At 38.6% G+C, this 16632-nt stretch overlaps 1 protein-coding gene across 14 annotated transcripts in view; it reads left to right on the plus strand.

The window, feature by feature from the left end:
• LOC140487439 (nuclear factor 1 B-type-like) overlaps positions 1 to 16632 on the plus strand; it is a 628152-nt gene that overhangs the window by 564156 nt on the left and 47364 nt on the right. For 11 of the 14 annotated variants that reach the window (XM_072586906.1, XM_072586916.1, XM_072586913.1 and 8 more), the window contains 2 exons: positions 4107 to 4275; positions 7236 to 7321. In XM_072586906.1, coding sequence (XP_072443007.1) covers positions 4107 to 4275; positions 7236 to 7321 — 255 coding nt within the window. The remainder of the gene's footprint in view (positions 1 to 4106; positions 4276 to 7235; positions 7322 to 16632) is intronic. The other 3 variants (XM_072586907.1, XM_072586919.1, XM_072586911.1) reach the window with 1 other exon arrangement.

A 16632-nucleotide genomic window follows, 5' to 3' on the forward strand; every position in this document is an offset into this window, starting at 1 on the left:
ACAGCCCTCTGCTGAAGAGTCACCACCCTCGAGCGAAGAAATTCTTCCTCATAGTGGAAACATCTTCTCCACATATGGAACATACAACATTACAGCGCAGTACAGGCCCTTCAGCCTTCGATGTTGCACCAACCTGTGGAACCAATCTGAAGCCATCTATCCTATATTATTCCATTTTCAGCCATATGTTTAGCAATGATCATTTAAATGCCCTTAAAGTTGGCGAATCTGCTACTGTTGCAGGCAGTGTGTTCCATGCCCCTACTACTCTCCGAGCAAAGAAACTACCTCTGAAAGCTGTTCTATGTCTATCACCCCTCAATTTAAAGTTATGTCCTCTCGTGCTAGCCATTACCACCCTATCTAACCCTCTGTTTCTCTTATATGTCTCAATTAAGTCACTTCTCAATCTTCTTCTCTGTAATGAAAATAGCCTCAAGTCCTTCAGCCTTTCCTCATAAGACATACTAGGCAACATCCTAGTAGATCTCCTCTGAACTATTTCCAAAGCTTCTGATAATGCACTGACCAGAACTGTACGCAGTACTCCAGGTGTGGCCACGCAAGAGTTTTGTACAGGTGCAGCATGACCTCGTGGCTCTGAAACTCAATCCCTCTACCAATAAAAGCTAGCACACCATATGCCTCCTTAACAACCCTATAACCTGGATGGCAACTTTCAGGGATCTATGTACATGGACACCAAGGGCTCTCTGCTCATCTACACTACCAAGAATCTTACAATTAGCCCATTACTCTTTATTCCTGTTGCTCCTTCCAAAGTGAATCACCTCACACTTTTCCACATTAAACCGCATTTGCCAACTCTCAGCCCAGCTCTGCAGCTTATCTATGTTCGTCTGTAACCTGCAATATCCATCAGCACTATCCACAACTCCACCGACCTTCGTGTTCTGCAAATTTACTAACCCGTCCTTCTACACTCTCATTCAGGTCATTTATAAAAATGACAAACAGCAGTGGACCCAAAATAGATCCTTGCAGTACACCACTAGTAACTGAACTCTATGATGAACATTTTTCATCAACCACCCTGTCTTCTTTCAGCAGCCAATTTCTGATCCAGACTGCTGAATCATCCTCAATCCCATGCCTCCCTATTTTGTGCAATAGCCTACCATGGGGAACCTTATCAAATGCCTCACTGAAATCTATATACACCACATCAACTGCTTTACCCTCATCCACCTGTTTGGTCACCATCTCAAAGAACTCAATAAGGTGTGTCAGATATGACCTACCCTTTACAAAACCATGTTGACTATCCCTAATCAACTTATTTCTCTCTAGATGATTATAATCCAATTTCTTGTAAAATTTTCCAACACTTTACCCACAACCAAAGTAGGGCTATGGTTGTCTCTACTCCCCTTCTTGAACAAGGGGACAACGTTTGCTATCCTTCAGTCTTCTGGCTTTATTCCTGTAGACAATGGCGACATAAAGATCAAAGCCAAAGGCTCTGCAGTCTCCTGCCTGACTCCAGAGACAATTCTAGGATAAATCCCATCCGGCCCAGGGGATTTTCACACTTTCCAGAATTGCTAACACCTCCTAATGAATCTCAATCCCATCTAGTCGAGGAGTCTGTATCTCAGTATTCTCCTCGACAACATTGTCTTTTTCCAATGTGATGCTTACAAAATATAATCATTTAGTGCTTTCCCTATCTCCTCGGACTGCAAGCACAACTTCCCACTACTATAATGGGCGGCACGGTGGCACAGTGGTTAGCACTGCTGCCTCACAGCGCCAGAGACCCGGGTTCAATTTCCGTCTCAGGCAACTGACTGTGTGGAGTTTGCATGTTCTCCCCGTGTCTGCGTGGGTTTCCTCCAGGTGCTCCGGTTTCCTCCCACAGTCCAAAAATGTGCAGGTTAGGTGAGTTGGCCATTCTAAATTGCCATAAGCCCCAATTAACCAGGTGTCTGAAACCCTCCCTCCTGTACCAACCCTGTAGTCATGTGTTCATTTCCTCTCTCTCTCTCTTCCTCACATCACTAGCACATGGCATGGACAACAAACCAGAGATAACAACTCGTTTGTTCTTACACTCAGCTTCCACCCTAGCTTCCTGAATTTTCTGCCTTAGATCCCCACCTTTCTTCTGACCTATGTCGTTGGTACCTATGTGGACCACGACAAGAGGCTGTTCCCCTTCCCCCTCAAGGATCCCAAAAACACGATCTGAGACATCACTAACCCTGGCACCTGGGAGGTAACACACCATCTGTGAGTCTCTCTCAGTCCCACAGAACATCCTATCTGTCCCCCTAACTATGGAGTCCCCAATGACTAATGCTCTGCTTCTCTCCACCCTTCCCTTCTGAGTAACAAGGACAGACTCTGTGCCAGAGACCTGCACCCCATAGCTTATCCCTGGTAAGTCCTCCCCCCACAACAGTATCCAAAACAGTATACTTGTTATTGAGGGGAATGGCCATAGGGTTTCCCTGCACTGCCTGCCAGTTCCCTTTCTGTCCCCTGACAGTAACCCATCTGCCTCTTTCTTGCACCTGAGTTGTGACTATCTCCCTGTAACTCCTCTTAATAACCCCCTCCGATTCCTAAATGATTTGAAGTTCATCCAGTTCCAACTCCAGTTCCTTAATGCAGTTTTCGAGGAGCTCGATTTGGTTGCAGTTTCTACAGAGGAGGTCAGCTGAGATACTCATCGTAACCCTTTCCTCCCACATTCTGCAGGAGGAGCATTCACCTGCCCTAAACATCAGTCCCATTATTCTAAATTCCCAAAGAGAGTGTCGAAAAATAGTAAATAAAAAAAACTGGTTAACTTACCAATCTGGTGGACAGAAGCTTTTTTTTATTAAAGGAGGCGGATGGGTGGGAGACACTACGTAAGTCGTGTTTCAGGTAACACAATCACACTCACAATATTACTTCACTTACTCAGCAGTCCTGTGTCAGCTCCTGCTCAGGGTGTGCTCCGCCTACTCATGGTCCAGAATTTCCTGCTGCTGAAACAAAAATGGAGGGCCCCGATGCTTAAGAGAAGTTTTAAAATCAGTGTTTCACCTTCCCGTCAGCCCCCGTTCGACACACTTGCTCTTTCTGCTGCTGAAACAAAAATGAAGGGTCCTGATGCTCAAGATAAGTTTTTATATCAGGTGATTCACCTTCCCATCAGCCCCCGGTCAACAATCCTGCTTTTCCTGCAGCTAAAACAAAAACTTTTAAGGAGATTCACAAACCACACAGACATAATGAAAATATCTTCTATTTATTGAGACTCGTGTAAACTCGTTTGGAAACCAAATGGTGTTTGTGCAAAATGTCATCAAAGAAGCAGCGAGGTTTAAAAAGTGAAGAGCTGGTAGGAGTCTTGGAAGCAATACAAAGTGAATCCAGTCGAGCAAATCATATCAGTAATCGATAATGAATCCTGAGAAACCATGAGACTGGACTTTCTTTGATAATCTATTTCAGCATCCAAGAAAGCCCCATTTGCACCTCTCTCAAGCTTATTTTTACTGTACATTCACTGGTCTATGCTAAAATTTGTTTTAAGTTTTCTTTGCACTGTTAGACTATCTGGACTTGGCAAAAGGAATATATTTGAATAGTGCCATTTGATGGTGCATCTGCCACTTGGTTATTAAGATATTTATATAATACATTCAGCACTCTGGGCAAGGGACACTTTACTACCCCAGCAGATGACTTGGATGTAATTTTTACCTTCTAAAAGACACCATTTTGTAGCAACACATGCTTTCTTCATTATTTTTCAAATGATGGCCAGCCAGTAATTCCCAAGTCTTGACGAGTGAATATCAGAACTGTGTGAGGTAGAAAAGTAACAGCAAGTAAGGGGAGGCCAAAGATAGTCAAAGAGTTAGGCTTTTTTCAAGGAAGCTTCTGAAAGACGCTTTCAGGTAAGACAGGGCTTGGTGATTGAATGAAAGTGTTACACAGCTAACAGAAAACATATTGTTACCTGAATTTGAAACCATACACTTTTCAATTGCTGCAATTGAAAAACAATGCTTTTGCCTTTATACGTGCTGTGCAAAAGAAATGTGCTACAATTTTGTAATACTGTATTCTTGTGCTTCTTTTCACAGCCCAACAGTAGTGGTCAAGTAGTGGGCAAAGTGCCTGGTCATTTTACTTCAGTACTGGCTCCCTCACCTCATCATGGCATGTCCAGACCAGTGACACTTGCCATGTCTTCAGACACTAAACCCATCACTACATCAAGCGAAGGTGAGGCAACATCATCTTCATCATCCAGTAAGTACCGTTAAAATAGATGCAGTGTTATCCCTGTAATTATATCATTCCCTCGCCACCTCATGATGAAAGAGCAAAGTTCACACTCCTGAGGTAAACAGAATAATATTCGTAAAACTATTTCTCTGAATTAAATACATTTTGTTGTACATATTTTCTTTTGGTTTGTGTGGCTGTCTCCATTATTTTCTTTATTAAAACCAAACCTAATTCGAAGCAAACACTGTAAAAGAGGCAAGAATTTACGAGTCAATTTGATCATCATGACTAATTACTATGAACCAAAGATGGATTTCAAAAAGGGCTACTTATTTGACTATTAACTTTTCGACCCTTTCTAAACACTAGACAATGTTGGATAAATTATACTTAAACTCTTGATTTTACAGTTTTAATAAATTATTGCAGCAAATTTGACTTGTGACAGCTGCGAACAACAATTTAAACAGTATTTTGAGTTTTGATTGATCACAGCAAATTTCAAGACAGTGCTCTCAGACAGTGTTAATGATGAAAATCAGATGTGTTGGAACGTGCTGGGTTTGGCCATCTCTTTCCCAAGAGCTGTGTTAAACTGCCATGGTATGTTTTGTATCTCTTTCCCTGGGTGAAGTTAACAAAGGCTCGCTAATGTGTTTCGTGGGAGACTGTCAGCAATGAAATAGGAGAACAATGTCTTCTTTACAGAAAACCTCTAGACAGCTGCGACTTATGTACTAATTGATTTGCTGTGCCTTTGCAGCTTCTCAGCTGTTCAGACCCGTGTCTGGTCACATGTAAACTACAGGTAGTTGCTCTGTGCCCAAGCATTAACGGTGAGCGTGCATCGAGTGCTATTGTTGTATTTTTTTGTTGTTTTTAAAGCTCTGCACTTTGGTGTGAGCTTCCATTAGGCAATTCTACAGAGTGTGTTGAGATCAATACCATGAATATGTATAAGAGGTTTTCTGATTTAAATTCAGTAAAAACATACATTTCTTGCAAGACAGGGGCTTGTAATTTCTGCAGATTTCTTTCCTTTCTGAAGGGAGATTGTATAAAAGTAGCAATGACTGCTGCAGCAAATTTACCCAGTGACTATCTAAGCAGTGCAGATGAGCAAAAGCCCAGATCAACCCCATCTGAGTTCAGAAAACAACAAATGCTGGAGAGCACAATGGGTTTAGATAACTGTAGAGTCAAAACATGAGCTTGCTCTCTCTCCATGGATGCTGCCTGGCCCACTATGATCTCCAGCATTTGTTGTTTTCAGTACAGAGTCCAGCATCTGCAGTAATTTGCTCCCATCTGAGTTCAATTAATTGTTCATACAGTGGTGGATTGGAGACTTTCCAATTGGCCTCAGAGTTCTTGGATGGGGAGATAAGTATTAACCATGACATCTCCTCATCAATGCAATGCAATGACAACTGCAGTAAGTGTGGGTGCGGGTGAAGACAAGGAACTCGCTGTGATGCTCCCTATAGTTGAACAGTCTGCCAACGTTTCACTGTTAACATTTCATCATTAGCTACTTAGAGCCATCAAATCATACAGCACTTGACAAAGGTCCTGCGGATATGTGGACAATGCTTGAGGAAGGAAGCAAGGTGTCAGAAAAATAAGAGACAACGTATAAACATAAGAAGTAGTAGCAGGAATGGACAATTCAGCCCCTTGAGCCTTCAGATCACTACTAATTTGAAATAAAATAAAGTTTTAGGTGTCTATTGCAGACTTCAATGAAAAAAAGAACTTTCATTTAACCAAAAACATTGCAAAGTTTAATTTCATTTTAACTGCAACATTTATTTCAAGTGCATAACCTCTTCTGAAAGCAAATATTTAAACTCATAATCCCACTTCAAAGAAACTGTAACCACTTGACAAATTTGCATCATTGGTAAATTGCAGGTGTATTTAAAAACTACTTTAAAGTTCATGCAATCCTTTGATAACGTTTGTTAATACGACCCTTTTTTCATCTGTGTGTGGGGTCACACTATCACCTCTTAAAATTTGATCAAGATGTAGAAGTGTTGATAAGTTCAGTTAAAATTAGAAAGCTAGATGAGATTCAGAAATAAAAATTAAACAAGGAGGACATGCATGAAAGAAAGTGATCCACATGGCTACCTTATTATTCAGTCATTATGTGTTTGAATAGAGCAAATATTTTTTCCAAAATTGGTGCAATATATTCCAAATTAAAGTGTTTGTTTAAAAGTTGCATTTGATTCCTTCATTGCTCACTAAACTAATGTATTGATTTCCAATCCTCTCAACCTTAAAAAATAAAATCACAGCTGTCGGTTTTGTTTAGTAAGTTGGTTTTCCTGAAAGAAGATATGCTCCTTATTTCACGTTGATGACGCTTCTGCAGTGATTAGTGGGAACAACAACAGGCAATGACTTTGACCTTTTGGAGGTTGAATTGCTCTGTGATCTAACAACTAAAAGTGTTGTGTGGATTGAAATTTGGAAATGCAATCTGACAATGACAAAAGCATTTAAAAAATCCACTGAAATGTAGGGCATCAGGTCAGTCCTATAGATTAAGCCATGTCACATTGTAATGGAACACAATTCACTTTGTTAAACTAATGGATATGATGTTCATGTGACACTCTGCTGAATATAAATTTTTTTGGCAGGTCCTAATGCATTAAGGAAAATGAGTTAATGTCTCCAGCAAGATAGCAGATGTGGAAAAGAATCTTACTAGTAAAAGAAAGACTTCTTGAGCTAGTGCTTGTATTGCCAGGAACAATATCCAGACTATTGTACCTTCAGGGTTGCAATAAGTTTGCTCAGCACTGATTCAATTGACTCAATTGCTAAATAATATGTTCTGCCCCCTTACCTGAAGGTTTGCCATGTGTAAATTTTTGAACTAAAATGTAATGGAAGGCTTGGATTTTATAGTGATACAAATATCCAATATTGCTTTGAATCTCATTGCTGTCTTTGTTTTTGATCAGCTTACACGGGTTCAGGTACACCCCCGACCAATCGCCAATTTGTTGGACTCAGCTCCAGGGACCCAGCCTTCCTCCACCAGCAGCAGGTGGGCAGCATTCTTATTATTCTTTGGCTCACTGGTAGAATGTTCTGGATTCATTACATTAGCACAGTCTTGATGGTCCAATCCTTCATACATCAGAAAAGCGACTAACAGTGAAATCAGACAGCAAAGTTCACACAACTCCTGTTTCATACTTAGAAAAAGCAATGTGAGTTCATGTGAGTGCCAATCTAGCTTCCATTGTCTCACTGAGGTTAAATAACAGTTCACAACTGCATGATTGACCACAGTGTTGAATGGTTTTACAATGTGCTGTGCTATGTGGGAGCCTAAGTGGTGGTGACACATGCATATTAAATATTGCATTTAGTAAATGATCTTAAGAGTGCAAATGCTTTCAAAATGAAGGTTCACAATAGCTAGCTTTCCCTTTGACCTTAAAAGATGAGGCAATGCTGTTTTCCATAACTGTCTCACTTTTAGTCATCTGTTAGGCTTGACAGCAAATTAATTTTTTTTGCACTTCTGAGGGGAGTTGAATTCTGTGTGGAAAGTAAGACTTTTCCATGAGAGATTACAACATTGACCTTTCTCCATGAGCTTATCAATTTTCTTTCATTGAAGTGAGGGATGATCTAAGTTATCCTTCCAAGTGTGATTTAAAAGCAAACTTGACTGTTCACACGTGTGAATTATCAACTCAACAGCCAGCAGCTGCACAGAATTTTCCCATTAGTTTTATAGTTTATGCCAAGATCTCAACAATGATTCCCATCTGTACTGTAAACAAATGTGTCATCAGTTACAGTGAGCAAATTAGAGGAGAAAGGGGCTGTATGGTATTGAACGTGCTTTGACTGAGAGTCGGAGAGACGGTTGGGGGTCTCTCTGGTCACTATTTTCAAAACCGGAATCAAAATTAAGGATGGATGCAAGTCACAGAGATATCATACAGGCATTTTTTTTAATGATGACTTTAGATTTTTTTTGTCAATCCAATGCATTAACCTTTAAATAAGACCCACTTAATTTAATCAAAACATATACAGCGGTTGTAATTACTGTTTATAAACCAATCTGAATGGAGACCAGGAATTCATGACTTTGTTGAATCAACATCCCTGTCACCTGTTTTCAGTTTTTCAGTGATTAGGTCACACTCAACAATCAATTAAATTTACCTTCATATCATATTATTGTGGAGCTTTGGTACTGAACGGTAAAAACTATATAAGGAGTACACTATTCAACAAAATATTATACCATTGAAAATACTTTAATAGGAGACTAAAATGTCAAAGCTTCTTGAACTGTGGTCGAACTAGAATATCAGATCTAATAGGCACTCCTGTGGTAGATTGTGGAAACACTCTATGGGTGATGACTTATGTTGTCATGAAAACATATGGATATGTCCATGATCACTTAACCAATGTCTCTTTGCCAGAAAAATGCACTGAGTACCCATTATTATACTTCTTCCCAACTGCAAAAACCACAAAGCAATAATTAGTGGTTTTGTTTCTCTATCCTTCTCTGTTATATCTATTTGCAGTTACTGTCTGCATATTCCCTTCCTAATTCTTTGGAATTAAGTTTCCATTTGAACAGTTAGACTTTCAAAATAAAACTGTCATGCTTATCTAGCACTTTTCCTGTGGTTGAATTTTTAATCAGGGCTTGGGAACCAGAAGTAAGGAAGAGTCCTGGGGCCCAATCCTCATAATGTGCTTCAGGAATGCTCACTACAACCTTTGAAATCCATGAAAGACCAGGGAGAGGACTCACCATTCTGTCAGTCATGTTAGGCAGGCTCCCAACATCACAGAGCAAGAAAAAAAGCCCTCCAGCACTCAGTATCCAACGTTCCATGACTGAACTTGGAGGCCAAAGTCATTTTTGTACTTTTTAACCCCAACATCCACAAACCACTATCAACCCTCCATTCCCTGTTTACCATTCCCCTTCACCTCTGAAACCTCCCAGTTGTCCTTGCACCACCTCTCTCTCAACCTCCCCTTCACTCTTCCTCACCAACCAGTCCCTTTTCCATCTCAATCTTATCATGTTACAGTGGATATCTGTATTGCTGGCTAGAGATGTGTGATGACCAAGTTTTCTAGCTGCAGTCTGCTTATTTAAAAATATGGACCATGTCAAACCAAAAGCAAATGAGAAGCGAATTGGCATTTTAATAAAAGGTGATGGCTGATATTAATATTGCTAGAAATATGAGGTCAATTGACGTTGAAGCAGATCTGCAGACAGTCATATCTCAACATTAGTTTGTATAAAGGGATTGATTTTCTCGTACTATCTTACATGTGTCTCCCAGGGTCAATTTTGCCAGGGGGCATTTAGTCAGATGAGAGAGTGGATACTGGGGGTTAGGGAGCACACAGACCTGAGAGAGACTTCTCACTCTATCACCAATGAGGCTGTTAACAAGCAAATTAATGCCTAAATGGGAGCTCAATGTGCCTCAGCTGGTATTAGCTTGGATGCAGATGAGGGCTTGCCATGCCAAAGGCATAACAGGCAATTCTTGACATGTTTGTTTGAGAGACAAAAGGGACCCCTCATTCAAAAACACTGGTCAAGGAATGTCGCATTTGGAAGTGGGAAGAATTTTGTGATCTGCATGTCACACAAGTGGTAGCCTCCACCTTGGGGTCTTTGAATAGCCAGCAGCACTCAGGAGACAGGTCTAGTCTCCCACACCCCTTCGCCGCTACCAATGTCCTTGATTCCAGGAAAATGCCACCTCTGGTTTATTGAGTGTGTAAGAGAAACAAGATACAGCGAGCCTCCTCCTAAAAAGGCTCCCATAGGGTGTCTGACAAGCTCTCCAACTCCAGGGTAATGACAAAGATGCCACATTGCCACTGTGGCAGGAATCTATGATTATTGAGTATATGATACACAAAGGGAGGCAATGGTACTGAAAGCCTCAATTCACGACTGTTCCTCCCTCACTCTACCCCTGCAAACATCTTTCAAACATCTCCCTCATTCATTACATTACCTTTTCTCTTGATGAATTCTATCTGTGCAAGAGCCACCCTCACTTATTCACACTGGAATTCTGGTAAACCCACTGGTAAAGAACACAGTTTGTAGCAATGCACTTTTGTTCACCAATGCAAACAAATATGTTCTAGTGGAAAAGTTAGCAAATTTGTTTTGATCATATTCAGACCATGCTTATCTTGTGAAATGTATTGCATGGTAAGCAGTAATGCCAGTAAATTAACAATGCCTTGAAACCTGAAGAAGTTAATTCTAACACTGGAATATGCACATAAACACCAAAACACAAAGGAACTTTGTAATTGACAACTTTGTTATCATTAGATTTCATCTTGTTTTGAATGAAATAGTGTTCCAAAGCTGCAGCAAAATACAGAGCTATAGAAGCAAGATCTTAAACCCTCACAAGTTAGGGCTGTACTGAGAGCTGTTCTCATGAACGTTTAATATCTATACTAAGCAACTTGTAACCAAGGAAAACAGAAATATTAAAATAGATTTCTGCATCTTCTTCTCTCCAGTACTCTGCCCACCTCACCCCAAACTCAAGCAAAAATAAATAAATATCTTCAAATTGATCACTTTAATCTTTCAAACTCAAATTTTAATGAACATTCAATGGTTTAAAGAGACCTTTTAATAATTTGCACCTCATACAGAGACAATTCAATATTCTTTTTGTTGGTTATTATTAATGCAACTCATGTATCCAGTCATAATGGAGTGTAATGTAACAATATACTGTAACTCCCTTCCATATTGTGGAACCCTTTCAAACAGGCAAATCTATTAGTTCAGTGACCCATAGACAAAATTTCTGTGTTTAAAATGAACCAGATTATTATGAGAAAGTAGGATGCTTTGATCGTCTTTGTCAAATTGTCCAAAGTAGATGGACTAGAAGTATATGAAAGGTACTAACAGCAGGTAGCGTTTGAAAATTCATTCAAATTTCAATGATTAGAAAATCTTAAGTAGAAGGCTTTTAACATCTTTACCTTCCTGCATCTACTCAAAAGAGCATGCAGAATGCAAAATTGAATTATCAAGCCATTTTATTAATTTTAGAGATTATTTTTGTGCATATAATCTGCAGTGGTATAGTTGATGAGCTTCAGGGTAAATAAATAGAAACAAAATGGATGCTGACACTTGTACTGTAGGTGACGCTTAAAGGGTTACTCTTTGAGAATATTGATGTGGTTGTGATTTACGAGAAAGTTTTATTGCTTATATGCTTCAGAATGTTAGATACTTATTGCTTTTGTACTTACGTAGCAAAAAAATTAATTGAATGAAAATAGAAAGTCAGAGTCAATGTAGATCTAAGGATTCATCATTTCATATTGGCCAAGAAGAATTTTTTTTAAAAACTGATGGGAAGAATGAACTGCGTTAGAACACTTTTATCACTCCATATTTTAATACGTTATGACCCTTAAAATATACAATGAAGGGCATGTAATCGTTTCTGTTTGTTGTGGCTGCCTGGATTGTGATCTATAGTTTTGTATTATGATATCATGCCATAATAACTTTCTCTTTTGACATTGTTCAGTGTCTAGAGTGCCTAAGAAACCTGGAATTTTTCTATGGATGAGTTGTGGACAGTTAAAGCAAAGCAAGGCCTTAGTCAGAAAGCTATCTCCTTACTGTCTTTATTACAGTTATTTAATTTCAATAAAAGTGCATTAAATGGTTTATAATGAGCAGAATTTAAGATTTCATGCATCATTTAGTTTTAGTAACAAAGCTATGTTGCTCTGAAATGCTTAACTGACTGGAGGATAGATTTATTGGCTAATTTTGTGAGTTTGTAATCTTTGATTTTAAACATACTATGCACTACCATGCTACAAAATTCAATGGTAATGTTTTACAAAGTATAGTATGGCTGAAAGTGTTAATTGGACAAATATTGTTTAGAGAGACTATACACTTCCTGCCATATTCCACTCAATATTTGATACAAAATAAAACCTTTTTAGATTGCTAAATAAATGTATGCGTGTTTTTGTAGGATCATCCTATTAACTTTATGTCACCATATGAACTCATTTAGAGCTTTTGTATAGTTATATTTGTCTCTGCAAAGTTCCTGAGATGAATCTGATACTTTCTTATCAAATTAATGTAAACTTGTAGCAGAATGCATGGACAAAGGGAGGCCATGGCTTATAGTTTTCTCACTGTTTGGAGTTCTTTCATCTGCCTGTATGAAGGGAATCTGAATCTTGGCATATACTCATAGTCATGATCTCAGTCTGGTATCAATGACTTGATGCTTAATCAAGCAGCATGAGGTAGTTGGTGGCAGCTTGTTGCACTGGCTATGTATAACTAATTAGAACATACAAAATGGTCTGCTGCACTCATCGAAACAGCAACAAGCGAAATCAGTACACTGCTTGCTCTGTCTGTGTATGTAGTTAATTGGGCAGTCATGTTAATGAGCAATTGTGCATTTATAATGATTAGAAATGAATAACAGCCGCACATTAAAAATCACAATATGAAAGGCAAATTGCATTTCCAGCACAAGACAGTATTTTTACAGAGAAGTTACAATGCAATGACTTTAAGCTGGAATTCACATTTTTAATGAAAGATTCAATGAATGCAGATTTTAACAAGGCAAATTCCAATATTGGAAAGTGTAGGAAGTGTTCATTATTCTTCTCACACTAGAAGGCAAGGGAGTGATCCTGTCTAGTAAGAAAAGCCATTCCTTCCTCTTTCCTCTTGCTAGGAGTAAGTGAGGACTGCAGATGCTGGAGATCAGAGTCGAGAGTGTGGTGCTGAAAAAGCACAGCAGGTCAGGCAGCATCCAAGGAGCAGGAGAATCGACGTTTCGGCCATAAGCCCTTCATCAGGAAGCCTGATGAAGGCTTATAGCTGAAATGTCGATCCTCCTGCTCCTCAGATGCTGCCTGACCTGCTGTAATTTTCCAGCACCAAACTCTTGACCCTTCCCCTTGTTGACTTTTACATTTAACTTTCTATAAAAGCTTTCAAACCTACTACTTTCCTCAAAACAAAACATAACTTGCCTTATTTCTACTTGTTGCCTAATGTGTCTTGACTTTGACTAAGTTAATGAAAGCTCCGGCAAAAGTTGTTAGCTGAATTCCAGTCTAAGCGCAACATGTTTTGATGTAGGGAAGCCTGATTATGAAAAATAAAACTGATTCCTGCAATACCCTGTTTAATCAAGTTCATTGAAATATGATTGTTTTGATCTTCCATTGCAACTCACTTTGCAAATAATAGTGTACTGCATCCAAAGCCTTTGTAAAGCCAAGGCGATTGTGGTAGAGCTTCCAGCAATTTTTGTTTCAGAATCCACCTTGAATGAAATAAAAACATTTCCTATTCAGTACAATGCAGTAGGGACTGTTTAAGAGGGTAAAATGCATATTCAGCATTAGGAAACTGCACACACTTTATGCATGTGATGTTGTTTGACAGATAAATCACTATTTTAGAAAAAAAAAGATATTTAAAAGTGAAATCTGACAGCCTAATGGTCCTTCTTGTTAGTGAGAAAGACAGTTTGCAGATAGTTTAGCCTCCAAACTGAGATTGAGATGCAGTTGAAGACACACAAGTTAATGGGTTAAACCTATAGTTGAAAAATTACAATATTTATGCTGTTGCAGTAGTGGGGTTCAATAATTGGTTGCATTTTTAAATGAGCACTGATCACTTGATATTGTTTTGAGATGTTTCTGGCAGGTTTATGAAATATCTATATGACTGATGACATCACTGTAGCGGAGAGTACAATTGATTGTATAACTTGTAATTGTAAAGATTAATCCTGTTTGTCTTCAAATAATCTCACAAAATTTGTACTGTCACCGACAGCATCAGTAGTGGCATAGGTATAGCACAGTAGATACATAGCAGAGTGTTAGTGATGTGATATATCAGATCTTGGTTGGCCATGACCAAGTGTTTGACTTGTGTGATTAACGTTGGTTAGAATATAACTTGTTCATCACATTCTTCCATTTGCCATCAAAACCATTTATTGCCAAATTAACTGTCTTTCAGGTTCCATGCTTTTCATCCAAATAGAATTCATCAATTGTTTTCTTGACTCAACATAATTCTTTTATGTTGTTGAGTTGCCTTTGGTTTACTCAACTTTTTGTTTTGAAGCTTAGCTGCTGGTTGAGGTGTTGGACTTTCAGCTTTAATGATTTTTCAATCAATAGAAAACCACAATATTGTACCATAGGCCAGCACAGGTAGCTGCAGCAGTAAAAGGAAGTCTGCTGTAGACATCAGGATCGCACATCTTATTGTATCTCAGGTTATAAGTGATAACTTATTTTAAAATAAATCCACTGCCAAGGATAAGGGTAAATGTATTGATATGAGAGGTGAGAAGTTGAGTTATGTTCAACATATGTTTCATCTGAAGGAAATAGAGAAAACAAACAAACAGTGAAGGGCTACTCAAATAAAAGCAAGAACTACAAATTCTGGTGATCGTAATCAAAACAGAAGTTGCTGGTGAAACTCAACAGGTCTGACAACATCTGTGAAAAGAAAGCAGAGTCTGGCAAACTTTCATCAGAACAAAGTGCTTGTTTCTTGCTACACAAAACATACTGGTGATCCAGCTGAAAATGTGTTGCTGGAAAAGCGCAGCAGGTCAGTTAGCATCCAAGGAGCAGGAGAATCGACGTTTCGGGCATGAGCCCTTCTTCAGGAATGCTAGTGATCCAGTCAAGAATCAGGAAAACTTTTCTTTCAAAGGTACAAAACCCCAGAGGAACACGATTTCAATGTCAGAGATTACCTAATTTCTAATAATATTGTGCAGTTTGCTTCACACTTAGAAAAATATACAGAGAGTGATTGACAATTAGATTATTAAAAAGTGTCCAATTTTGGACGATGATACAAATTAACAGACATTCAAATTGATAACAATTAGGCATAATCATTAAAACTAGAATAAAAGTAATAAAAGGTGGCAAAATTTTGTTTTCCATATACAAGTAAATATAAAACATTTCAAAACGCAGCTTCCCTTAACTTGCAGAATTAAAAATGCAAGGTTTACTGCCACCTACGTTTTGCTATCCCTGGATCATATGATGTCAGGTTGAGTTAATTAAATTCTTAATTACATACAATAAGTTCATATACAAAGTATTTCTGAGTATTCTAAAGTATTGAATTGTCTCCCAGTCTATTCATTTTTTGTATAATGTGCAGCATGCTATGTTCTCCTTAATTTGATTGCACATTTACTTCCACGTGGTTGTAGCAAGAGGTGGTGACAATGGAAGTTGGTATTGAAGATTTTTATCATAAAATTCAAAGACAAGCTTCGGCTTTACCTTTGTCTGGCTGTTAGCTAGGAACACTGTTCAGAAGTTTGACTATGTTAGAAGAACTCTGGGGCACATTACACAGGATCATCTAAAGTACCTGTTTGTTCATGATACCAAGCTTGCTTCCATGCGCTTTGGCCAATTAAGATTTCCAAAAAGGTGCTATATTTGGAGCAATTAGTTGATAGTGATTAGGTCAGTTTGAGATACATTATGAGAAGGGGTAGCATATGAAATCTTCCATTTGCTGTCCTAAGCCTGTCATAGACTTAGTAATTACTTACTTAGTTATCCAAAACTAAAATTAGTAAAACACTAAATAGAGTTAAGTGTATAAATTGCTCTCCTTGCATTGAAATTACTATTGATTCAAGCATTTAAGAATAATAATTGAGGCATTTGTACAAAGGTTTTAAATCGAAAATTCATTTATTAAAATATTGTAGGAATTCATTTTTGAGTTAGATTGAAGGATTCTATTTTCTCTTGATTGTTAAATGTCCATGCACAAGTTGATCATCATCATTTTTGAGCATATCCATATGAACCACCTCCGTCTTGAGACCATTGATTCACACTACCATAACCTCCTCCATTTCTATGGCAAAGTGGCAGGTCCCAAATCCAACCTAGCTGGAAAGGGAATTGAACCCCATCCAGTTGCCACCATTCTAATCCACATCAGATATCAGCACACAGGAGTCTTGAGTTGCTCTTGAAACATTGATTTTTTTCCATGCATGTTGTTCTCCATGTTGTACCCTGGAGCTATGGGTAGTGATAGGAGAAACTCCAATTTCTTCCACCAAATGGCTGACAGGGAATCTCTTCCCAACTGATTTAAGTGTGCATTGGAAGGATTTTCAGATTAATACTCAACCTGTTTGGGTATTTTATGAACATGCCTTCCTTGGCCATCAAGTCCTAGAGTGGGACTTGAATTTAGAGCTTCTAGCTCATAAACAGGATACA

Source organism: Chiloscyllium punctatum, chromosome 2 (assembly GCF_047496795.1).
Source record: "Chiloscyllium punctatum isolate Juve2018m chromosome 2, sChiPun1.3, whole genome shotgun sequence".
Classification (NCBI taxonomy): Eukaryota; Metazoa; Chordata; class Chondrichthyes; order Orectolobiformes; family Hemiscylliidae; genus Chiloscyllium; species Chiloscyllium punctatum.